Source organism: Salvelinus sp. IW2-2015, unplaced genomic scaffold (genome assembly GCF_002910315.2).
Source record: "Salvelinus sp. IW2-2015 unplaced genomic scaffold, ASM291031v2 Un_scaffold358, whole genome shotgun sequence".
NCBI lineage: Eukaryota > Metazoa > Chordata > Actinopteri > Salmoniformes > Salmonidae > Salvelinus > Salvelinus sp. IW2-2015.
Window position 1 is genome coordinate 376,927 of NW_019942548.1, and position 25,132 is coordinate 402,058.

General features: G+C 41.6%; 1 protein-coding gene across 4 annotated transcripts in view; it reads right to left on the minus strand.

Moving 5' to 3' along the window:
* LOC112068301 (ena/VASP-like protein) overlaps positions 1-25,132 on the minus strand; it is a 57,856-nt gene that overhangs the window by 19,226 nt on the left and 13,498 nt on the right. For 3 of the 4 annotated variants that reach the window (XM_024135405.2, XM_024135403.2, XM_024135404.2), the window contains 7 exons: positions 14,989-15,065; positions 13,470-14,369; positions 12,859-13,118; positions 12,469-12,587; positions 12,199-12,226; positions 3,609-3,639; positions 3,427-3,487 (listed from right to left, as the gene is read on the minus strand). In XM_024135405.2, the coding sequence (XP_023991173.1) occupies positions 3,427-3,487; positions 3,609-3,639; positions 12,199-12,226; positions 12,469-12,587; positions 12,859-13,118; positions 13,470-14,369; positions 14,989-15,065 (1,476 nt within the window). Of the gene's footprint in view, positions 1-2,722; positions 3,174-3,426; positions 3,488-3,608; positions 3,640-12,198; positions 12,227-12,468; positions 12,588-12,858; positions 13,119-13,469; positions 14,370-14,988; positions 15,066-25,132 lie in introns of those variants that run through there. The other variant, XM_024135402.2, reaches the window with a different exon arrangement.

Below are 25,132 nucleotides of genomic sequence, written 5' to 3' on the forward strand. Positions count from 1 at the left end.
GGACAATAGAGTCTAGATTTTACTGGGGGGAGGGGGAAAGAATATTGTCTCAATTTAAGATAAGCTGGTTTTAGGCATCACTGTATGTAGCCTAGTATGCTTATCACTTTTTTTCACGCTTCTTACTCTCCTCGGGGCATAGATCAGCTTTAATATTGCAGATTGTATTTCTACAATTCTTTTAATATTTTTTCTTCTGTATTATTTTCCCCTAACCCTGCCTACCAACACTTCCCTAATTGGAGTAAACTGATAAACAACAATACTTAGGCTTCTTCTTACAGCTTATACATATTATATAATTATGCAATAAGGCATGAGGGGGTGTGGTATATTGCCAATATACCATGGCTAAGGGCTGTTCTTGAGCACAACGCAACGCGGAGTGCCTGGATACAGCCCTTAGCCGTGGTATAATTGCCATATACCACAAACCCAGAGGTGTCTTATTCCTATTATAAACTGGTTACCAAAATTATAAGAACAGTAAAAATAAATGTTTTGTCACACCCAGTCTGATATACCACGGCTGTCAGCCAATCAGCATTCAGGGCTCGAACCACCCAGTTTATAATATATAATTTCCATTATTGTGTTTTATTTAAAAAAATATTATTGTGCTATTATTTTCCACTAACCCTACCACTCCTCCACTAATTGGGGTAAACTAATGGACAACAATACATAGGCTTCTACTTACAGTTTATACTGTAACAGTTTATACAGTTTTTGCTTTAGCTCCCCTCAAGCCGTCCCATATATCTCTGAAAACCATTCAGTGTTGATTTCTAATTGCCATATATTTTTCAACTGTGCTGTACTGTGTCACAAAAGTTCAGAATCGTTCTATTCTCATAGTTTCTACAGATTGTAAATTAAAGATGAACATTTTTACTAAGAGTATTATTACATTATTGATCGATTGACTATGGCCTTTCAAGTCGCCCACTAGTGCCATTTGCAGAGTTAGCTCCCCAGGTAAATGTTATAATTCTTTAGCCATTCCTGAACCTGCGACCAAAAACAAGCTACATACTGTATGTACCAAAACAAGTGATCTAATGAGTCTGTCTCTTCACAGCCAAATCTGCTGAGCTGGAATGGTTGTATCCACTAGTGCCATTAGTAACACACTACGCCGTCATGGATTAAAATCCTGCAGCGCACGCAAGGTCCCCCTGCTCAAGCCAGCGCATGTCCAGGCCCGTCTGAAGTTTGCCAATGACCATCTGGATGATCCAGAGGAGGAATGGGAGAAGGTCATGTAGTCTGATGAGACAAAAATAGAGCTTTTTGGTCTAAACTCCACTCGCCGTGTTTGGAGGAAGAAGAAGGATGAGTACAACCCCAAGAACACCATCCCAACCGTGAAGCATGGAGGTGGAAACATCATTCTTTGGGGATGCTTTTCTGCAAAGGGGACAGGACGACTGCACCGTATTGAGGGGAGGATGGATGGGGCCATGTATCGCGAGATCTTGGCCAACAACCTCCTTCCCTCAGTAAGAGCATTGAAGATGGGTCGTGGCTGGGTCTTCCAGCATGACAACGACCCGAAACACACAGCCAGGGCAACTAAGGAGTGGCTCCGTAAGAAGCATCTCAAGGTCCTGGAGTGGCCTAGCCAGTCTCCAGAYCTGAACCCAATAGAAMATCTTTGGAGGGAGCTGAAAGTCCGTATTGCCCAGCRACAGCCCCGAAACCTGAAGGATCTGGAGAAGRTCTGTATGGAGGAGTGGGCCAAAATCCCTGCTGCAGTGTGTGCAAATCTGGTCAAGAACTACAGGAAACGTATGATCTCTGTAATTGCAAATAAAGGTTTCTGTACCAAATATTAAGTTCTGCTTTTCTGATGTATCAAATACTTATGTCATGCAATAAAATGCACATTAATTACTTAAAAATCATACAATGTGATTTTCTGGATTTTTGTTTTAGATTCCGTCTCTCACAGTTGAAGTGATAAAAAATGACAGACCTCTACATGCTTTGTAAGTAGGAAAACCTGCAAAATCGGCAGTGTATCAAATACTTGTTCTCCCCACTGTACATAACATTCTATATTGGCTGCAAGAATTTTGTATAATAAATTAAATCCTGCGTTGTTTTGTGTATCAGTTCATACATAAACCATGTGCCATGGAATCGGCACATCAAAAATCTCTTCCCAAATATTTTGCAACCTGTATGGCGCAGCTGTCAATTTATTGGTCCTTAAATGAAACTGGTATACTTATTTTATTTATCACAATTTTCTTTAACCAATTTGGTCTTTAATGTAGGGTCAACAGACAAGTTCCTTACCTTCTCTCCCTTCCACTTGCCTCTTCCATTTTTGCAGTATTGCTGCAATCAGTTGGCGAGTTATGTCACTCATTCTGTTTTCTTGCTGGTCCAGTTCCTCTTCTAAAATTCGCTACTTTGTTTCCAGAATGCCAATTTTGTTGTCCTGTTCGTCCAAGCACCCGCCCTGTATATGCATATCTGACATGATAGACTCTACTTTCCTTTCAAGAAAATCTACTTTTTTTAAACAACAGATTGTAACAGTTAGTTTGTTTTGGTGTTTTCCGGGATATCCTTTAGCTGGTCGTTATTTTCATCTCCAAGTTGTTCTTTGTCTTTTCCTCTAAGGGAAGCCATGGCTTGTTGGGTTCGAGTCACAGCGTTGCTTTACCCACAGATTGGTTCGCTGTTGTATATAACTGACCACTCACTCTCTCCCGGTTGCTTGATCTATCGACTTTAGAGGCTTAATTTAAACTATATTGTCTGGCTTCTTCATATAATCACAGTTTTGACAGTACACAACAGAGCTGCTGTCCTATCGGTACACGCATGCACCTCTCAAAAGGTGGTTCTAACATGTATTGACTCAGGGGTGTGAATATTTATGTAAATTATGCATTTTTCTATTTAATTTATTTTCTATACATTTCCATGTATTACTAACATCTTTTTACTTAGTTATTATGGGGTATTGTGTTTAAAAAAAAATCTATTTTGAATTCAGGCTGTAACAACAAAATGTGGAATAAGTCAAGGGGTATGAATACTTTCTGAAAGCACTGTATGATGTGCAATGCTGGTAGAATCTTATTCCAAATGATTCTCAGCTGTAATGTCTGACAAAGGTTCTTCCATCATGTATCAGCTCTGGGTTGTGAAGACATCTGCAATCAAGACATCTTTTTATTTTTACATTTTGTATAACTTTCTTTCATTTTGAAAATGTGAAGTAGGTTGTGTAGATCTGTAGGAAAGAAATCTAATTTAATCCATTTTTAGTTAACATGTTAAGGCAGCAAAATGTGAAGGGGTGCAAGGGGTGTGTAGACTTTCACTAGGCACTGTATCCCTTCTCATTGTGCCACTAGATCTTTTAAAAGGTTTGGGAGCCCCTATCAAACAGATGACGATACTAACCTTAATACCAGTGAAGACTTGTCTACAGAGTTTGCTCGGTCCCATGGATTCATCCCAGCACCTAGAAGGAGAGACGATCACAATTAGAAGAGACTCACTTTAAAAAGCAACATCGCTCTATACAGCCAATAGAAAATATAATGGTCAGACTCAGAAAAATGTGGAGGCAAGAGTGTGTATACCTGTAGAGTTCTGCCCTGGCTTGGGATCCTCCTATAATGGAAAATGAAAATGGATGATTGTGTGTGTGTGTGTGTGTGTGTATATATACAGTGGGCTACAAAATTACTGACACCCCTGACTGGCAATGCACAAACAATACTTAAAAAAATATAAACAATATAATTATAGAGATAAACTCAAAATACCAACATGTGAGAAAAAATGTACTTTATTAATGTTTCAATGGAACCAACCAAAATCAAACAATTATTTTATACAATATAAATTGAACCATATTCAAGGTTTCATAATTATTGGCACTCCTCATTTAGTACTTAGTATAACCACCTCTGGCAAGGATAACAGCATGGAGTCTTTTCCTGTAATGTTTGACAAGGTTAAGGAACACATTTGGAAAGATTTTGGACCATTCCTCTATGCAGATCCTTTCAAGATCCTTCACATTCTTGGGTTTGCGCTTATCAACTGCCCTCTTCCACTCAGCCCACAGGTTTTTGATTGGATTGAGGTCCGGCGACTGAGATGGCCATGGCAGAACATTGATTTTGTTGTCACGGAACCATTTCTGTGTGGATCTTAAGGTATGTTTCGGGTCATTGTCTCATTGGAAAGTTCACCTATGGCCAAGTCCCAGCCTTCTGGCAGAGGCAACCAGATTGTCAGCCAAAATTGCCTGATACTTGGTGGAATTCATTATGCCATCAATCTTAACCAGTGCCCCTGGACCTCTGGAATTAAAACAGCCCCAAAACATCACTGACCCCCCTCCATATTTCACCGTGGGTATGAGGTGCCTCTCCTTGTATGCATCTCTGTTTCGACGCCAAACATGCCAATGCTGTATCTGACCAAATCTTTCAATTTTGGTCTCATCTGACCAGAGCACCTTCTTCCAGTCATAATTTCAATTACGTTTGGCAAACTCCAAGCGTTTGCGTCTGTGTCTTGTGGTCAGAAGGGGCTTTCTTCTGGCAACCCTTCCAAAGAGCCTGTGGTTGTGGAGGTGGCGTCTGATGGTCCTTTTTGAAACTTGTTGACCCCAAGACGCCACCAAGGCCTGCAATTCTTTCACAGTGATTCTTGGGGATTTTGTTGCTTCTCTCACCATCCTTCTCCCTATCCTGGGGGGCAAAATGCATTTGCGTCCTCTACCCATGAGGTTTTCAACTGTTCCATATCTTTTGCATTTTTTAATAATTTCCCTGACAGTGCTCAGTGGTATATTCAATTGTTTGTGGATCTTCTTGTAGCCATTACCAGATTTATGAAGGTCTACGACCATCTGTCTCTTTTGAACTGCCAGTTCTTTTGTTTACTTCATGGTGTTGGATGACAGTGGGATATTGCATGTGTGTCACCTCATTTTTATACCCTAGTGAAACAGGAAGTGATGTAATGGCTCAATATAGTTCCTTAAGACTTAGATAAACTTAAATACGTGGAATTTAATTTGTGGTTTAATTTTGGTAGATGTTATTATTTTGGTTGGTTCCATTGAAACATTAAAAAAGTATCGTATTTCTCACATGTTGGTATTTTGAGTTTATCTCTATAATTATATTGTTTATATTTGTTTAAGCATTATTTGTGCATTGCCAGTCAGGGGTGCCAGTAATTTTGGAGCCCACTGTATATATATATATATATATATATTTTGTGTGTGTGTGTGTGTGTGTATATATATACATATATATATANGACAACCAGAGGAAGGCGAATGAAGTGTGTTTCTGGTCATAGGGGGCACGACCATATATAGGCAGAGCTTTGAAGCCAGCATAACACATCTTGATTTTATGTTCTTGGTCATGGAAAGTGCTGTGGAATGACTTCTGTATCACTCAGAGACAAAATTGAAACGGTTTTAGAAACTAGGGATTGTTTTCTTTCCAATGGTATTATTTATATGCATATAGTAAGAGCAATAATTGAATAAGAGGCAGTTTAATCTGTAGAGCAAATTATGCTAATGCGAAAATAGCACCCCCTGTATTCTCAAGAGGTTTTAAAACCACCCTCAGACTTTTTTGCCTATATAAAAGTCTTATGACAGAGTATACTTAAAAAAAAAATATCTTCGGTTGGGTAATTGGTATTACCGAAAATAGATACAGAAACTTTAGGAGCCATGCTCTGCTGAAGAGGTTTATTCTACATGTAAGATTTATGGGAAGATCATTCCATTTGATTAGATCTGCTTTGATATTATTCAGTAATGGAATAAAGTTCTTTATATATTTGTTGTTACTTATTAAGCATCCTAAGTATTTGTTGTGTTCCACTTAAAAGGATTGCTGTAGCTCATGAGTTATTTTTTATTTTTCCTATTGCCATTATTTCATTTTTTCCAAGTCAATTTTATATCCTGAGATTTTAGAGTATTCTGAAAATATTTTTAGCAAAGGGGGCATTGAGTTTTCAATATAGGTAAGGTATATCTGGAGATCGTCTGCAAATAAATTTAGTTTATATTTATGTTTACCAATACTGATACCTGTTACGTTTGGGACCTGTCTAATTCTTTCTGCAAGCGGTTCAATTGCCAGCGCAAACAGGAGGGGGAAAGGAGACATCCCTGTCTTGTGCCCCTTTCTAAAGCAATTTCATCAGATAATGTATTATTTGTGTATATTTTTGCTTTAGGACATTTCTATAATGTTATTATTGCATTTAATATTTGAGCTTGAACGTTGAAAGCTTCCAAAGATTGAATAGAAAAGGCCATTCAAGACGATCGAAAGCCTTTTCAGCATCAACAGCCATTATTGATACATCTATATCTTGTTTTTGTTGCACATTGTTTTAAAACTGGAACACTTCCTTGTATTTGTTTATAAGTGTCTATTTTTAATAATCTCTGTTTGATTGATATGTATCAAGTCTGGTAAGACTTTCGCCATTTTATTGTTTATAAGTTTTGTTATTATTTTATTTTCACAATTTATTAAACTTATGGGTCTAAGATTTTCCTGGTTTTATTTAACTAAAATAACTGTTTGATACATGAAACTAGGAAGTCCTGAATTGAGTGACGTGTGTTGTCATTTGTGTAAATAGGGGCGTTACTTTGTCCCAAAATGTTGAATAGAATTCTATGGGAAAGCCATCCATTCCTGTTGTTTTTCTCCACGTGAATGTTTTAACAGTAGCTAATATTTATTTTGGGGTGATCTCTGTTTTGTAATTATTTTTGTCTGCTGATAATTGCTTCAGGGTTGATGAGAGTCTAAGGCTATAGGATCTGTCCAACTGTAGCTTAATTCAGATTTATATCAACTTTCATAGAAGCTTTTAAAATTGTCATTAACTTCTCTTGGGTTGGGGGCAGCATTCAGAATTTTGGATGAAAAGCATCCCCAAATTAAACTGCCAGCTACTCATCCCCAGAAGATAAGATATGCATATYATTAGTAGATTTGGATAGAAAACACTCGGAAGTTTCTAAAACTGTTTGAATCATGTCTGTGAGTATAGCAGAACTTATTTAGCAGGCGAAACCCCGAGGACAAACCATTCAGATTTTTTTTTGGTTGAGGTCACTCTCTTTTCAATGAGTTTTCATTGGGAAACCAGATTTCTAAGGGACCTTGCAGTTCCTACCGCTTCCACTGGATGTCAACAGTNACACACACACACACACACACACACACACACACACATATATACAGTATCAGTCAAAAGTTTGGACACCAACTCATTCAAGGGTTTGTCTTTAGAAATATATTTGAGATTTTAGAGTCTTCAAAGTAGCCAAGCTTTGCCTTGATGACAGCTTCCCAAATTCTTGGCATAGTATCGTTAGTATTGTCATCTGGGGCGGCAGGTAGCCTAGTGGTTAGAGTGTTGGACTAGTAACTGAAAGGTTGCAAGATCACATCCCTGAGACGACGAGGTAAAAAATCTGTTGTTCTGCCCCTGAACAAGGCAGTTAACCCACTGTTCCTAAGCTGTCATTGAAAATAAGAATTTGTTCTTAACTGACCTGCCTAGTTAAATTCTCTCAACCAGCTTCATGAGGAATGATTTTCCAACAGTCTTGAAGGACTTCCCACATATACTGAGCACTAGTTGGCTGCTTTTCCTTCACTCTGCAGTCTAACTCATCCCAAACCATCTCAATTCGGTTGAGGTCAGGTGATTGTGGAGGCCAGGTCATCTGATGCAGGACTCCATCACTCTCCTTCTTGGTCAAATAGCTCTTACACAGCCTGGATGTGTGTCACTGGGCAGCTCTCGGCTGTGCTTTCCTTTGTAGTCTGTAATAGTTTGYAAGTCCTGCCACATCCGACGAGCGTCGGAGCCGGTGTAGTACGATTCGATCTTAGTTCTGTATTGATGCTTTGCCTGTTTGATGGTTCATCGGAGGGCATAGTGTGATTTCTTATAAGCTTCCGGGTTAGAGACCCGCTCCCTTTAGCTTAGTGCAGATGTTGCCTGTAATCCATGGCTTCTGGTTGGGGTATGTACATACAGTCACTGTGGRGACGACGTCATCGATGCACTAATTGATGAGGCCAGTGACTGATGTGGTGTACTCCTCAATGCCATCGGAAGAATCCCGGAACATATTCTAGTCTGTGCTAGCAAAACAGTCCTTTAGCTTAGCATCTGCTTCATCTGACCACTTTTTTTATATCCGCACATTCTGGGAAAAAGATGCTACGTTAGCACAATGTATAACCACTGATTTCAGCTCTAAATATGCACATTTTCGAACAAAACATAAGTGTATGTATAACCTGATGTTATAGGACTGTCATCTGAGGAAGGTTTATGAAGGTTAGTGAAAATTAATATMTTTTGCTGGTTTATTCGCTAACGCTAATGTGCCTATTGCTATCGCTAACGTGCCTTGATGAATGAATGCGGTAGTGTGGTAGGCTATTGTAGTAAGCTAATATAATGCTATATTGTGTTTTCGCTGTAAAACACTTAAAAAATCGGAAATATTGGCTGGATTCACAAGATGTTTGTCTTTAATTTGCTGTACACCATCGATTTTTCAGAAATGTTTTCTGACGAGTATTTGGGTATTTCACGTTGGTCTCTATAATTACTCTGGCTGCTTCGGTGCTATTTTTGATGGTAGCTGTGATGGTAGCTGCAATGTAAAACTGATTTATACCTCAAATATGCACATTTTTCGAATAGATTTATTGTGTAACATGTTATAGGACTGTCATCTGATGAAGTTGTTTCTTGGTTAGTTTGGTTGGATCTTGGTTAGTTATGTTGGTTTTGTGCATGCTACCTGTGCTGTGAAAAATGTCTGTCCTTTTTTGTATTTGGTGGTGAGCTAACATAAATATACGTGGTGTTTTCGCTGTAAAACATTTTAAAAATCGGACATGTTGGCTGGATTCACAAGATGTGTATCTTTCATTTTGCTGTATTGGCTTGTTAATGTGTAAAGTTCAAATATTTCAAAATAAATATTTTTTGATTTCGCTCTCTGCCTTTTTCAGTGGAATGTGGGATGGTAGGTTCCGCTAGCGGAACCCCGGAGCCAGAACAGGTTAAACAGCTTGGAAAAATTTTCCAGAAATGATGCAAGGATCTTAGAAGCTTCTGATAGGCTAAGTTGACAAATAATTTGAGTAATTTGGAGCGTGTAACTGTTGGATGTATTTCAGGCCTACCTTCAAACTCAGTGCTCTTTTGCTTGAACATCATGGGAAAATCAAAAAGAAATCAGCCAAGACCTCAGAACGCAATTGTAGACCGTCACAGGTCTGGTTTTCAATCATTGGGAGCAATTTCAAACGCCTGAAGGTACCAGTTCATCTGTACAAACACTAGTTACGCAATTATAGAACCATGGGACACGCAGTTGTCATAACCGCTCAGGAAGGAGCGGTAATTTTTCTGTCTCTAGAGAATGAACGTACTTTGCGTGTGTTGACCAAAGTGCAATCAATCCCAGAACAACAGCAAAGACCTTGGTGGAAGATGCTGGAGGAACGGTACAAAGTAACTATATCCATAGTAAAATGAGTCCTATGTCGACATACACTGAAAAGGCCGCTCAGCAAGGAAGAATTCACTGCTCCAAAACGCGCCCATAAAAAAGCCAGAACCTAACGGTTTTGCAACGGCACACTGGGGGACAAAGATTGTACTTTTTGGGAGAAATGTCCTCTGGTCTGATGAAACGCATACCATCAAAATGACCATCATTATGTTTGGAGGGAAAAAGGGGGAGGCTTGCAAGCCGAAGAACACATCCAACCGTGAGCCACGGGGGTGGCATCATATTGTTGTGGGTTGTGCTTTGCTGCAGGAGGGACTGGTGCACTTCACAAAATAGATGGCATCGGGAGGAAGGAAAATCTATGTGGAATATAGTGGAAGCAACATCTCAAGACCTAGTCAAGAAGTTGAAGCTTGTCGCTCAGCAAATGGGGTCTTCCAAATGGACAATGACCCCAAGTATACTTCCAAAGTTGTGGCAAAATGGCTAAAGGACAACAAAGTCAAGGTATTGGAGTGGCCATCACAAAGCCCTGACCTCAATCCCATAGAACATTTTGGGCAGAACTGAAAACGCGTGTGCGAGCAAGGAGGCCTACAAACCTGACTCAGTTACACCAGCTCTGTCAGGAGGAATGGGCCAAAATTCACCCAACTTATTGTGGGAAGGTTGTGGAAGTCTACCCGAAACGTTTGCCCCAAGTTAAACAATTTAAAGGTAATGCTACCAAATACTAATTGAGTGTATTTAAACTTCTGACCCACTGGGAATGTGATGAAAGAAATAAAAGCTGAAATAAATCATTCTCTCTACTATTATTCTGACATTTCACATACTTAAAATAAAGTGGTGATCCTAACTGACCAAAGACAGGGAATTTTTACTTGGATTAAATGTCAGGAATTGTGAAAAACTGAGTTTAACTGTATTTGGCTAAGGTGTATGTAAACTTCCGACTTCAACTGTACAAAATAAGTTACAAACAATGCGGAAAAACAAACAAAATAGCACGGTTGGTTAAGAGCCAATGAAACCGCAACCATCCTCTCCATCCACCCCCACACAATCACACCTCCTCCTCAATGCTTCACGGTGGGAACCACATATGCAGAGATCATCCTTTCATCTCCTCTGTCTCACAAAATGTTTACATTTGGACTCATCTGTCGAAAGGACAGATTTTCAATGGTCTAATGTTCATTGCTCGTGTTTCATGGCCCAAGCAAGTCTCTTCTTCTTCTTATTGGTGTCCTTTAGTAGTGATTTATTTGCAGCAATTCGACCATGAAGGCCTGATTCACACAGTCTCCTCTGAACAGTTGATGTTGAGATGTATTACTTGAACTCTGTGAAGCATTTATTTGGGCTGTAATCTGAGGTGCAGTTAACTCTAATTAACTTATCCTCTGCAGCAGAGGTGACTCTGGGTCTTCCTTTCCTGTTGGGGTCCTCATGAGAGACAGTTTCATCATATTGCTTGATGGTTTTCGCGACTGCACTTGAAGAACCTTTGAAAGTTCTTGAAATGTTCCGGATTGACTGACCATGTCTTAAAGTAAAGATTGGACTGTCGTTTCTCTTTGCTTATTTGAGCTGTTCTTGACATAATATGGACTTGGTACTCTACCAAATAGGGCTATCTTCTGTATACCACAATGCATTAAGGAAAGAAATTCCACAAATTCACTTTTAACAAGGCACACCTGTTAATTGAAATGCATTCCAGGTTGGTTGAGAGAATGCCAAGAGTGTGCAAATCTGGCATCAAGGCGAAGGGTGGCTACTTTGAAGAATCTAAAATCTAAAATATATTTTGATTCGTTTTTTTGGTTACTACATGATTCCATATGTGCTATTTCATAGTTTTGATGTCTTCACTATTATTCTACAATGTAGAAAATAGTAAAAATAAAGAAAAACGTTTGAATGAGTACATGTGTCCAAACTTTTGACTTGTACTGTGTGTATATATATATATCATATTTTTTTATACTGAGTGTACAAAACATTAGGAACACCTGCTCTTTTTATGACAGAGGGACCAGGTTAATCCAGGTGAAAGCTATGATCCTTTTTGATGTCACATGTTAAATCCACTTTAATCAGTTTAGATGAAGGGGAGGCGACAGGTTGAAGAAGGATTTTTAAGCCTTGAGACAATTGAGACATGGATTGTGTATGTGTGCTTTTCAGAGGGTGAATGGGCAAGACAAAATATTTAAGTGCCTTTGAGCGGTTTGAGTGTGTAAAGAACTGTAACACTGCTAGGGTTTTTCACGCCTAACAGTTTCCCATGTGCGTCAAGTATGGTCCACCATCCAAAGGAGATCCAGCCAACTTGACACAACTGTGGGAGGCATTGAATTCAACATGGGCCAGCATCCCTGCGGGAACGCTTTCGACACCTTGTAGAGCCCATGCCCCGACGAATTGAGGTTGTTCTGAGGGCAAAAGGGTGTGCAAATCAATATTAGGAAGGTGTTCCTATTGTTTTGTACACTCAGTGTATGAGTAAGTGTGTGCACAAGTCCCTTTAGATTGCTTGAATGCATTTATTGTTGCTGGATAGACCCACCCTGGGAAACTAATACTTGATAAAAGAAGATAAACTGCATTACCTCTTCAGGTCTCTCTGAGGCTTTCCGTCTGCAGGAAAAGCAAATTCAGGCATTTAGATAATGAAAAAGACAACTCCAGTCATTTTGTGTTATTTCACAGGCTAGTAGCCTACTTACTTACAATCGCATCAAGGAATATATTTTTGAACTCCAGAATGTTCATTTAGAAAATGTGGTCTTTTGATGTGCTATAGTTGGGATAGGGATTTTCAATTACATGTATTTCAATTCGATTAAATAAATATTTATTTCACACTGTTTTCCTCTCACCTGCGTGCTAGAAGGGCGTTCATTTCCTGCATCAGCCCCTCCCCTCCAGCACCACTACCTCCACTCGAGCGGTTGGCATCATTCTTGGCTCCACCTGTTCCTGGTGGACTGTTCTCATCCTGAGGAGACACAACATTGGTCACCATACGAGTTCCATCTTATAGAAGCCAACCAACAGGTAATGTGTATATGGTTTGACTGTCCAAGCAATTTTCACATAGATATGAATGGTCATGTTCAGTGGGTCACACCGTAGCAAAACATTTTCAAATGTATTGCAAAGAAAGAAAAAAATTAAGTTTCTTATTGGACATGTTTAGGTAGTACCTCCTTGTTTCAAAACGTTTTCTTCTTACTGACCATGATCCACGTCTAAGCTGAGATACTAACCCTTGCAACTTTACGGAGTTTGGCTCCAGCGAGGGCAGCCGCCAGTCCTGAGAGTGGCTGCGCCAGCTCATTGCCTGCCTCCCCTACCGGTGGCCCCCCGGGCCCTCTACCAACCGGCAGTGGAGGGGGCATGGGCGGTGGCACCGTGGCCGGAGGCGGGGGGCCCGGTGGAGGAGGGGGGGCCATGGGTGCCATAGGGGCAGGGGGGGGCATAGGCATAGGTGGGGCCAAAGCCAGCAATGCGGGAAGAGAAACCGGACCTGGGAAAGAAACAGCATAGGTTCACATCAGGTGACATCGGATTCCTCATTGGCTAACACTGCTGGCGAGCACTGATTGGAAACTGATTAGATTAACAGTCTCAGATAAGAATAATTTAATTTAAAGTTAATCAAAATGCAAAAGTACAGTAACAGATGGCTGAATTGTCTATGGGGACTGTTATTGTATTCATAATAGGTATATGCTTCCATCCACATAAGCCAGATGCATGTTGTGTGAGGTGTGTGGAGTGGAGTGGAGTGGAGTGGAGTCCCGCCCCCCGACACACACACACAGGACACACACCAGTTGTCCAAGTGCCTTGCTCATTGAGCTCTGCTTATACTTACTGCAGCTGGCTGTGGCAGCCCGAGTGACAGGAGAGGGTGTCTGCTTGGGCGAGCCCCCCTCTGATTGGGCTGTGGTGTATGGGGGGGGGGAGAATTGGGGTGCTGGTGGTGGTGGGGGCGTGGCCTGGTACATCTGCTGCTGGGGGTGAAAGGAGGAGGGGTACTGGGGCTGGTGGGCAGAGACAGGGACGGGGCCCTGGGCAGACTGACCAATCAGAGGGTGTAAGGAAGAAGCCTCGCCGTAACCTAGCTGCTGCTGTTGCTGCTGAGCAAGGTTATAATAGTCCTCTGATTGACCGTTGGCGTGGGGGAGGTGGGACGGGATGTGGGGTTGGTCAGGCTGGTCCAGGGGGTGGGTCTTGACGCGGCTGTGGAGGGGCGGCAGAGGGTGGGCTACGGGGACGACATGCTGGGGCTGGGGCACAGGGGGCATGTGCACAGGCATCATGCCCACCAAGGGGGGCGTGGAGGGCACGGGGCCATACATGTGGGCGTGGGAGGCTGACCAGGTGCCATGTTTGGGGGGCAGCACAGGGTCCTGCAGGGCATGACCCTGGTGGAGAGACTGGGTGTGGTGGAGGGCCCGAGCAGTGGGGGGAGAGAGGGGGATCTGGCGCACCTGCCGGGTCGGGGCCATGGGCACCCCTGGCTGCACGGGTGAGAAGGCCGAGGCCAGGGAGGTGGAGAGCTGGGAGAGCTGGGAGGAGTTGTCGCCAGCCCGTCCGCCCAGCACCTCTCTTTCCTGGGAGGAGGAGGAGGAGGAGGAGGAAGGGGAGGAGTTGGAGGCCACTCGGGCGTAGGAAGGCGGCAGTGTGGCGGCCCGGTAGTGTCTGTACTCAGGAGGGGTGTTTGACGGGTGAGAGGGAGGGGAGGACACCTTATATTGGAGGGTGGAAACAACTATAACACACAGACGGAGGAGGGTGGGGTAGAAAACAAAGGATGCAAAAGAGAGAATAATGAGAAACTAAGCAAAGATGAAGAAATAAAAAAGAAACAAAGACAAACAATTACATTAGAAAAAGAAGCAGAATGCGAACTCTCAGGAAAGCAGGAAGTCGCATTGCCACGCAGCTGCCGATAGCACGCTGGCAGAATGAGTGTGGCTCTTGTGCATGGATAAGGATGAGTAAATAAAGAGGGGGGGGGGGGGTTCAACACAAGCACATATGTGTCCGAGGTAGCTCTCTATCCATGGTCGTATTCATTAGGGTACACTGTAGCACAACATTTTGCAACGGAAAACGATAATGAGCATATCTTATTGGACATATTCAGGTAGTCCCTCCCTGTTTCAGTCTGTTTTCTCACCATTGGTGCCTAATGAATACGACCCATATGCGCTGCTACACTAGGCTGTGTTTGGTTACCATGATTGTCATGCTATTCCCATGGAGAGAATAGCATCTTAAGATGTTATCTGACATGGGTAAAATGTATTGTGGCTTGTGTGTTGACAGACCCTTGTCTAACATGGTAGTGTTTGTCCACAGTAAGTATGTTTGTCTGCAGGCCTTACCTGAGCCAGACGTCCGTCGTTCCCTCTCTTTGTGGGCCACTTCCTGCATCTGCATCTGATGCTGCTCCATCATTTGCCTGCAGATACACAGAGGACACAGACACAAGTTTTAGCCTCTCCCTATTTCCAGCCTTTCAATCTGGGCCCACGAATATCAGAGAGAGAGAGTGAATGGACACAGTGCATGGGCTCCCGAGTTCTTCTGCAAAAATATAAAATTAGAGTTGGATAAATGTAGATAAACTTGCATTTTTTTGCAAGGACTTATACAGGATACTAACCTCAACATCAAAATCTTAGTTCCGATTCACAATTCCATACCTAAAACCTTGATTTTGGACAAAATTACCTGAATGGACTATTACTACCAAGGACTATCAAGAAAAAAAAACTTCTAACAAGCCAAAACCTACAGAAGAAACACAGCAGAACCTGGATATACCATCCAACACAAAATTGAGTGAGTAATGTTCAGTCTGAATCTACTTTCTGAAGCCAAAAAGTAAAAGACAATAACCTCTAGGTAATTTTGTTATATAAAGCTTAATAAATAAGGCTACTAAGCTGCTAGGAAAGAATCTGACTGAAATTAGCATTTAAGTGTGAAGAGAGCGGTGTGAAAACTCTTAAGCCTAACAATGGCAGGAGAGTTTCACAGCCCCTCCCCACCTAAATGTAGAGGCCTTTGAAGCCACCTCCATCTGTGCAGAGAAGATATCCTCCTCAGAATCGCCAAAATACAACAGCCACAGGACAACTTTGTTTGGATGTTGTAAAGGATCATTCGCCGATACTGAAAAGATATAGCGAGCTAACGATCTCCTTTTCCACATGGAAAAGACAGACAGAGACTTGCGAGCTATGTTAGCAAGCTAGCTGGGATTTTCTACAAGGAATCTGCCTCCCGAAAAAAGCTTCTCCTAAGTGGGTGTGACACCTACTCCCGGTGCCTGCTGCACTGCTGCTTGGATTCCACCTGGCGATCTGTTCACCATCTGCCCTGGCCTGTCTCCCTCTGTCTGGTATAGGTACCCTCGCCACACTCCCCCCCTCTCTCCCGAGCTTTCGCTCGCCTCCAGCACACATGCACTGTTGAGGCGAGTGACTCTGAACTTGCAATGGCTAGCCCCAAGTTGTTATATTTTTCGCTTGTACTCTATGCTATTTGCCTTATGACTCCTGTGTTATTTGTTGACTATGAACTTGCTTGTTTACCCAACCGGGGGACAGTCTGTTTATTCCCACACTCGGGACTCTGACTCTCTATTGTTTACACAGACACTTGGACTCCCATCCTATTCTAACCACCTCTTGTCGGCTTTGTGATTATGTTACCTGATGAAATTGCTGTACAATATGATCTTGTTGCTATCTAATGCACCTTCAAATGTTATAAATCAACACTGCAGAGCTCTCCCTGTCCTCTGCCATGCCCTGATTGTATTACTGCTGATTATATATGGAAATGTGCATATACACCCTGGCCCATCTACTGTTGCTAGCCCCAATTCTGATTTGTGCTCTGATATCTGCTTCACTGATTTCTGCTCTCGTAAAAGCCTGGGATTTCTGCACGTTAACACTAGACGCTTATTACCTGAAATGTATCAATTGAAAGTGTGGATTCACAGCTCCAATCCTGATGTGTTGGTCATTACTGAGACGTGGTTAAGAAAGAGTGTTTTGAACACTGATGTTAACCTTTCTGGCTAGAACGTTTTCGGGCAAGAAAGATCTTCCAAAAGTGGTGGAGTGGCAATCTTTACCAAGGAACACTTTCAGTGCTCGGTTGTCTGCACCAAGTCATTCCCCAAATAATTTGATTTGCTGGTTTTACGCATTAAGCTTTCAAATAAATCTTTGTTGACTGTTGCTGGGTGTTATCGGTCACCATCAGCACCGGCCTGTAACCTAAATGCCCTAAGCTCTCTCCTGGCCCCTTACACTAAGTCTGAATTTGTCCTGCTAGGTGACCTAAACTGGGACATGTGTAAATCACCTGACCAAGTCCTAAAGCAATGGGACTCCCAAAATCTTTCTCAGATTATTACCAATCCCACAAGGTATGACTCCAAACACCCAGAAAAGGCTACTCTCCTTGATGTTATCCTTACAAATAATCCTGATAGGTATCAGTCTGGTGTTTTCTGTAATGACCTTAGTGATCACTGTTTCACAGCCTGTGTACGTAATGGCTACTCAGTGAAACGACCTGTCCTGACTTGTCATAGACTTTAACTTCTCTAGGATATGTGGGACGCTAGCGTCCCACCTAACCAACAGCCAGTGAAATTGCAGGGCGCCAAATTCAAAACAACAGAAATCTCATAATTAAAATTCCTCAAACATACAAGTATTATACACCATTTTAAAGATAAACTCCTCGTTAATCCAGCCAAAGTGTCTGATTTCAAAAAGGATTTACGGCGAAAGCACACCTTGCGATTATGTTAGCTCAGTACATAGCCACAGAAAAACACAGCCATTTTTCCAGCCAAAGAGAGGAGTAACAAAAAGCAGAAATAGAGTTAAAATTAATCACTAACCTTTGATGATCTTCATCAGATGACACTCATAGGACTTCATGTTACACAATACANATCACTAACCTTTGATGATCTTCATCAGATGACACTCATAGGACTTCATGTTACACAATACATGTATGTTTTGTTCGGTAAAGTTCATATTTATATCCAAAAATCTGAGTTTAGGTGGGACGCTACTGTCTCACTTGGCCAAAAGCCAGAGAAAATGCAGCGCGCCAAATTCAAATAACATACTATAAAAATCAAACTTTCATTAAATCACACATGAAAGATACCAAATTAAAGCTACACATGTTGTGAATCCAGCCAACATGTCTGATTTCAAATAGGCTTTTTTGGCGAAAGCACACCAAACGATTATGTTAGTTCAGTACATAGCCACAGAAAAACACAGCCATTTTCCCAGCCAAAGATAGGAGTCACAAAAAGCAGAAATAGAGATAAAATTAATCACTAACCTTTGATGATCTTCATCAGATGACACTCATAGGACATCATGTTACACAATACATGTATGTTTTGTTCGATAATGTGCATATTTATATCCACAAATCTCAGTTTACATTGGCGCCATGTTCAGAAATGCCTCCAAAATATCCGGAGAAATTGCAGAGAGCCAAGTCAAATAACAGAAATACTCATCATAAACTTTGATGAAAGATACATGTTTTACATAGAATTAAAGATACACTTGTTCTTAATGCAACCGCTGTGTCAGATTTCAAAAAACCTTTACGGAAAAAGGACACCATGCAATAATCTGAGACGGCGCTCAGATATAACAACATTTCTCCTCCATGTTGGAGTCAACAGAAATACGAAATTACATCATAAATATTCCCTTACCTTTGATGATCTTCATCAGAATGCATTCCCAGGAATCCTAGTTCCACAATAAATCGTTGTTTTGTTCGATAATGTCCATTACTTATCTCCAAGTAGCTAGCACGTTTAGTACACATGTCCAAACGCTCGCGCAGATGCAGGCGAACTCGGACGAAAACTTCAAAAAGTTATATTACAGGTCGAATAAACTGGTCAAACTAAGTAGAGAATCAATCTTCAGGATGTTGTTATCATATATATCCAATAACGTTCCAACCGGAGCATTCCTTTGTGTCTACAGAAATAATGGAATGCAAGGCGATATCATTTGGATGACCATGCGCATGACCAAGAACTGGCACTCCGCCAGACCACTGACTGAAACACCTCCCATCCGGTCCCACATCACAGTAGAGGCTTCATTCAACGATCTACAGACTGTTGACATCTAGTGGAAGGCGTAGGAAGTGCAAACAGATCCATATCTTACAGGGATTTGAATAGGCGATGAGTTGAACATCGACCAGCCTCAGAATTCTCACTTCCTGTTTGGATTTTTTCTCAGGTTTTTGCCTGCCATATGAGTTCTGTTATACTCATAGACATCATTCAAACAGTTTTAGAAACTTCAGAGTGTTTCTATCCAATTGTAATAATAATATGCATATATTAGCATCTGGGACAGAGTAGGAGGCAGTTCACGCTGGGCACGCTATTCATCCAAAAGTGAAAATGCTGCCCCCTATCACAAAGAAGTTAATGAGCAAGCCTTCCTTCATGATCTGGCCTCTGTAAATTTACATATAATCAGCTTTATCTCTTATGCCGAAGACACTTGGACCTTCTTTTTTTATATTTTCAGTGGTATTGTTAACAAATCCGCGCCCATAAAGAAAATGAGAATTAAAAACAGGTTCAGCCCCTGGTTCGACCGTTATCTGGCAGAGTTACTCCACCGCAAGAATTCCATTTGGCAATTCGCTCGGCACACGCTGTCATGACGTGAATTTCGTTAATGTGATGACTGTTATTTATTCAATCCACTAACTAAGTTTAATTGTTACCTGATTTAAATTAACCACGTAACAATTAACTCATTAGGAATTTGGGGCACCACGGAAGAAGTTGTTTAACGAGTTACCATCTCCTGAATTAAACTCTAGAAGATATAAATATATTGATAACAGTCACTTATTAATCATTACCTCATAATCAGTTCTCATTCTGAACAGTTGTGACCCTCTTGGATCCGCAAGAACCTCAACCTTTGTTGATTATTCAGTAATACACAAATTGGTTTAATTATTTATTTACTAACTAACTAATAACACAGAATACACACTCACATGAGACAAAAGTCCCTAGTGGACTGACAAGATATGACGGCTTGTTACAACATAACGTTAGATGGAGAAGGGGAAAGAGAAAGACAAAGGGACAAAGAAAATACTTACATTTCGTACATTTGGAAACTACACTCAGAGTAAACATTTACTTTGAACACGAAACACCGCCCGTTTTGGGATAAGAAGTAATGCATGTATTTACATGTGGATGTCTTTGTTTGTCGTCTATCTCTATGGGAAGGGGTCGATGGGTGTAAGGCTCTGGCTGTCCACCAGAGGACACAATGTCCTTCTTGTTAGTTTTCCTGGCTTGTAGTGGGGTGTTTTCAGAGCAGATACTCAGATGCTTCTCTGAGATGGGATTTTCTCCTTCCTTCCTTAGGTAGATAGTCAAAGTTCCAAATCACTTTACATGCGCGCTGCAGATTGGCATCGTTTCTGGTCTGGTAGGTGAGGTTATCTACTTCACCTCGTGTTGAGGCTAAGTTCTAACCATTTCCAAAATGTAGCTAGCGCTCCAGGCTTTGCTGGTCTAAAGTAATTATTCAGTCATTATCCCGACCACTTTACACGCCAGTAGCAACCCGGCAATGTTATCTTCTCATCTAGTGTTGAGAGTTGCAGAGATTCCAACCATTTCAAGGTGTGGACCGCGGTCTCACGTCTTTTGGTCTTGTAGTGGAGTGTTCAAATAGAACAGATACTTGGTGATTATCTGAGATGGGATTTTCTCCTTCCCACCTCGTGTCTTTAGTCAAAGTTCTAGGACCACTTTTACATGCCCAGCTGCTGTAACGCTCTTCTACTTCGTCCTCCTCATCAGACGAGGAGAGGCGAGAAGGATAGGATGACCAAAACGCAGCGTGGTAATTTGACATTATATTTATTTAAAGAAAAGACGAAAAAACACGGAAACACTTTAACCCACTACAAAACAACAAACGAAGTAGACAGACCTTGACTTACGAACTTACATACAACGAAGAACGCACGAACAAGTACAGACTACAAATAAATGAACGAACGAACGATACAGTCCCGTATGGTGCAATAACGACACAGACACAGGAGACAACCACCCACAACAAACAATGTGAAACCACCTACCTTAATATGGTTCTCAATCAGAGGAGATGAAAACCACCTGCCTCTAATTGAGAACCATATCAGGTCACCCATTAACCAACATAGAAACACATAACATAGAATGCCCACCCACACTCACGCCCTGACCGACTAACACATACAAAAACAACAGAAAACAGGTCAGGAACGTGACAGCTGCAGACTGGCAATGTTAACTTCTTATGGCTGGGGGCAGTATTGAGTAGCTTGGATGAATAAGGTGCCCAGAGTAAACTGCCTGCTACTCAGTGCCAGAAGCTAAGATATGCATTTTATTAGTAGATTTGGATAGAAAACACTCTGAAGTTTCTAAAACAGTTTCAATGATGTCTGTGAGTATAACATAACTCATATGGCTCAACAGAACTCAACTCACAAAAACCTGTGAAAAAATCCAACCAGGAAGTGGGAAATTTGAGGTTAGTAGGTTTGCCTATATCACATTGCACTTCCTAAGGCTTCCACTAGATGTCAGCAGTCTTTAGAACCTTGTTTGATGCTTCTACTGTGAAGAATGAGGGAAAGAGAGCTCTTTGAGTCAGGTGTCTGGTATGAGCTGACCACGCGCGCTCCCGTGAGAGCGACCTGCGTTCCATCGCATTTCTGAATACAAAGGAATTCTCCGGGTTGAAACATTATTGAAGATTTATGTTAAAAACATTCTAAAGATTGATTCTATACATCGTTTGACATGTTTCTACGAACTGTAATGGAATTGTTCTTACTTTGTCTGGACCTAGTGCCTGCGCATTTGGATTACTGTACTAAACGCGCGAACAAAAGGGAAGTATTTGGACATAAATTATGGACGTTATCGAACAAAACAAACATTTATTGTGGAACTGGGATTCCTGGGAGTGCATTCTGATGAAGATCATCAAAGGTAAGTGAATATTTATAATACTATTTCTGGCTTCTGTTGACTCCACAACATCGCATATATCTGTATGGCTTGTTTGGGCTCTGAACTCAGATTATAGCATGGTGTGCGTTTTTCGTAAAGTTTTTTCGAATTCTGACACAGCGGTTGCATTAAGGAGAAGTTTATCTAAAGTTCCATGTGTAATACTTGTATCTTTTATCAATGTTTATTATGAGTATTTCTGTAAATKTATGTGGCTCTCTGCAAAATCACCGGATGTTTTGGAGGCAAAACATTACTGAACATATAACGTGCCAATGTAAACTGAGATTTCTGGATATAAATATGAACTTTTTCGAACAAAACATACATGTATTGTGTAACATGAAGTCCTATGAGTGTCATCTGATGAAGATCATCAAAGGTTAGTGATTAATTTTATCTCTATTTCTGCTTTTTGTGACTCCTCTCTTTGGCTGGAAAATTGCCAGTTTTTCTTTGATAATAATAATAATCTCAGTTCAGGTGGAGTTGGGATAGAATGGGTAATTACATTTTTTTTTTGAGAAGATATATATTGTAAAATATATATTAGTTGTGTATTTTAGATATTCCCCTCCTCCCTAATTTATGACAGAGTGTTAAGGTGTCAAAACCGGACCAGCCTTCTGTGGGTGAGAGGGGTGTGGTCATCATCAGCCATTTGCCAAGCTGATCTGATGCCTTGGCTCCTCAGCCAGGAGAGTCATGACAATGCATACTCAGGCTGACTGGCTATCGTCCAGGCAAATTAGAAATAAGTGCACTCAGGCTATCCGGAAGGCCAAAGTTAGTTACTTTAAGGAGCAGTTCTCTCTCTATGGGTCTAACCCCAAGAAGTTCTGGAAAATGGTTAAAGACCTGGAGAATATACCCTCCTCCTCACGGCTGCCCATGTCCCTTAATGTTGACTTTGATGAGCACATGGCTGAGCTCTTTAATCACCATTTCATTAAGTCAGGATTCCTATTTGACTCTGCAAAGCTTCCTTGCCTGTCCAACATTTCCTCATCTCCCACCCCTTTTAATGTGACTATCCCCGATCATCCTCCCTCTTTTTCTCCTGCCCCGCAACAAAGTTTATCCCTGCAGGCGGTCACTGAGTCCGAGGTGCTAAAGGAGCTCCTTAAACTTGACCCCCAAAAAACATCTGGTTCAGACCTTTGCTCCTTTAAGGTTGCTGCTCCTATCGTCGCCAAGCCTGTTTCTCCTCTCTGGGGAGGTTCCCATTGCTTGGAATGCAGCCACGGCCTGTCCTTTATTTAAAAGGGGAGATCAAGCTGATCCTAACTGTTATAAGGCCAATTTCTATTTTGCCCTTTTTATAAAAAATGTTGGTAAAACTTGTCAATAATTAAGTGACTCGCTTTCTTGATGTCTATAGTATGCTTTCGGGTATGTAATCTGGTTTTGGTTCAGGTTATGGATGTGTCACTGCAACCTTAAAGGTTGTAAATTATGTCATCATTGCCCTTGACTCTTAGAAATGTTGGGCTGCTATTTTTATTGACTTGGCCAAAGCTTTTGATACGGTAGACCATTCCATTCTTGTCTACGCTCGTCTAAGGAGTTTTGGTATCTCTGAGGGGTCTTTGGCCTGGTTTGCTAACTACCTCTCTCAGAGAGTGCAGTGTATAAAGTCAGAACATCTGCCGTCTCAACCACTGCCTGTCACCAAGGGAGTACCCCAAGGCTCGATCCTATGCCCCACGCTCGTCTCAATTTACATCAACAACATAGCTCAAGCAGTAGGAAGCTCTCTCATTCATATGCAGATGATACAGTCTTATACTCAGCTGGCCCCTCCCCGGATTTTATGTTAAAAGCTCTACAACAAAGCTTTCTTAGTGTCCAACAAGCTTTCTCTGCCATTAACCTTGTTCTGAACACCTCCAAAATAAAAGTTCACATGGTTTGGTAAGAAGAATGCCCCTTTCCCCACCGGTGTGATTACTACCTCTGAGGGTTTAGAGCTTGAGGTAGTCACCTCATACAAGTACTTCGGAGTATGGCTAGACGGTACTCAGCACATATCAAAGCTGCAGGCTAAGGTTACATCTAGACTTGCGTTTCCTCTATTGTAATCGCTCCTCTTTCACCACAGCTGCCAAACTAACCCTGATTCAGATGACCATCCTACCCATGCTAGATTACGGTGACGTAATTTATAGATCGGCAGGTAAGGGTGCTCTCGAGTGGCTAGATGTTCTTTACCATTCGACCATCAGATTTGCCACCAATGGCCTCCCGAGTGGCGCAGTGGTCTAAGGCAGGGGTGTCAAACTCAAATACCCAGTGGGCCAAAATGTAAAACCTGAACAAAGTCGCGGGCCAACATTGAACAAATGAACCTTTTAATATGGACCCAAACAAGTTTTGCTTTAACATTGAATATGGAACAAGCATCGCTTATTACCATACAATATATAATTTAATAGTGGAGACATGCAAAATCGAATTTCAAATGAAAAAACACATCAATGGCATTCATTTATTAAATAAATAAAATTTAAATAAAAATCGTRTGCCTCTTTTCTATTTGCAGCCTTCTGATTTAAATACCAAAATAAACTTTTTCCAGATGCGTCGCAGCTCTCATCCACAGCGAGGGAGAACGCAACGAAATCTTTTCCCTTTTCCATCAGCTGGTCATACAGATTGGTGGCAAGATCACATGTGTGATCAGCTACTGTGTTCAAAACGGTGTCATCAAATGGGGGACAGTCTATGTACAGAACGCGCCCCCTCTCGTACGAGAGTTATTCTAGTGACTAGCTCAGGCTCCAGCCCAACCCAAAGCTGCTCGATGCTCTCCATGGTCGGGGCGCGCTATCGTTTAATCTATGCGCGAGAGCAACTACTATCACAGCCTTGCGAACAAAGATGAGACAAAACCGTAAAAACATAACTCACTTAGGCACGACGTTCTGACTGAATCACACACCCGATTTCGCCTGAATCTAGTAAGTGAGTGCCCAAGCCAGATACCTTGGCATCTCTTTCTTGGATGCTGTGTCATCAATGTCTGGGCTCAGGCTCTGAGCTGAAGAAATCCTCAGTATCGAGCGAAGGTGTTCATCAGTCAGACGTCTCCTGTGAGTTGTGTGTCATCTTCATCGAGGAGAAAGTTGCTCGCATAGATAAGTGCTGCGAACATGGAGAGCATCTGAGCAGCTTGGGTGGGGAGCTGAGGCATTGTGTCAGGGATGAACCGTGGAAACTGTGCGGCGCCCACAGCATCATACTTTGACTTCAGCGTGTCGTTGCACTGGAGTTCAATCAGCTCCATTTGGATGTTGGTTGGTGCATTTTCCACATCAACTGCGAAGGGATTACTAAGCAGTTAAAACCTACATTTCTGGACATCGAAGTCGGCAAATCGCCGGCTAAACTCAGCG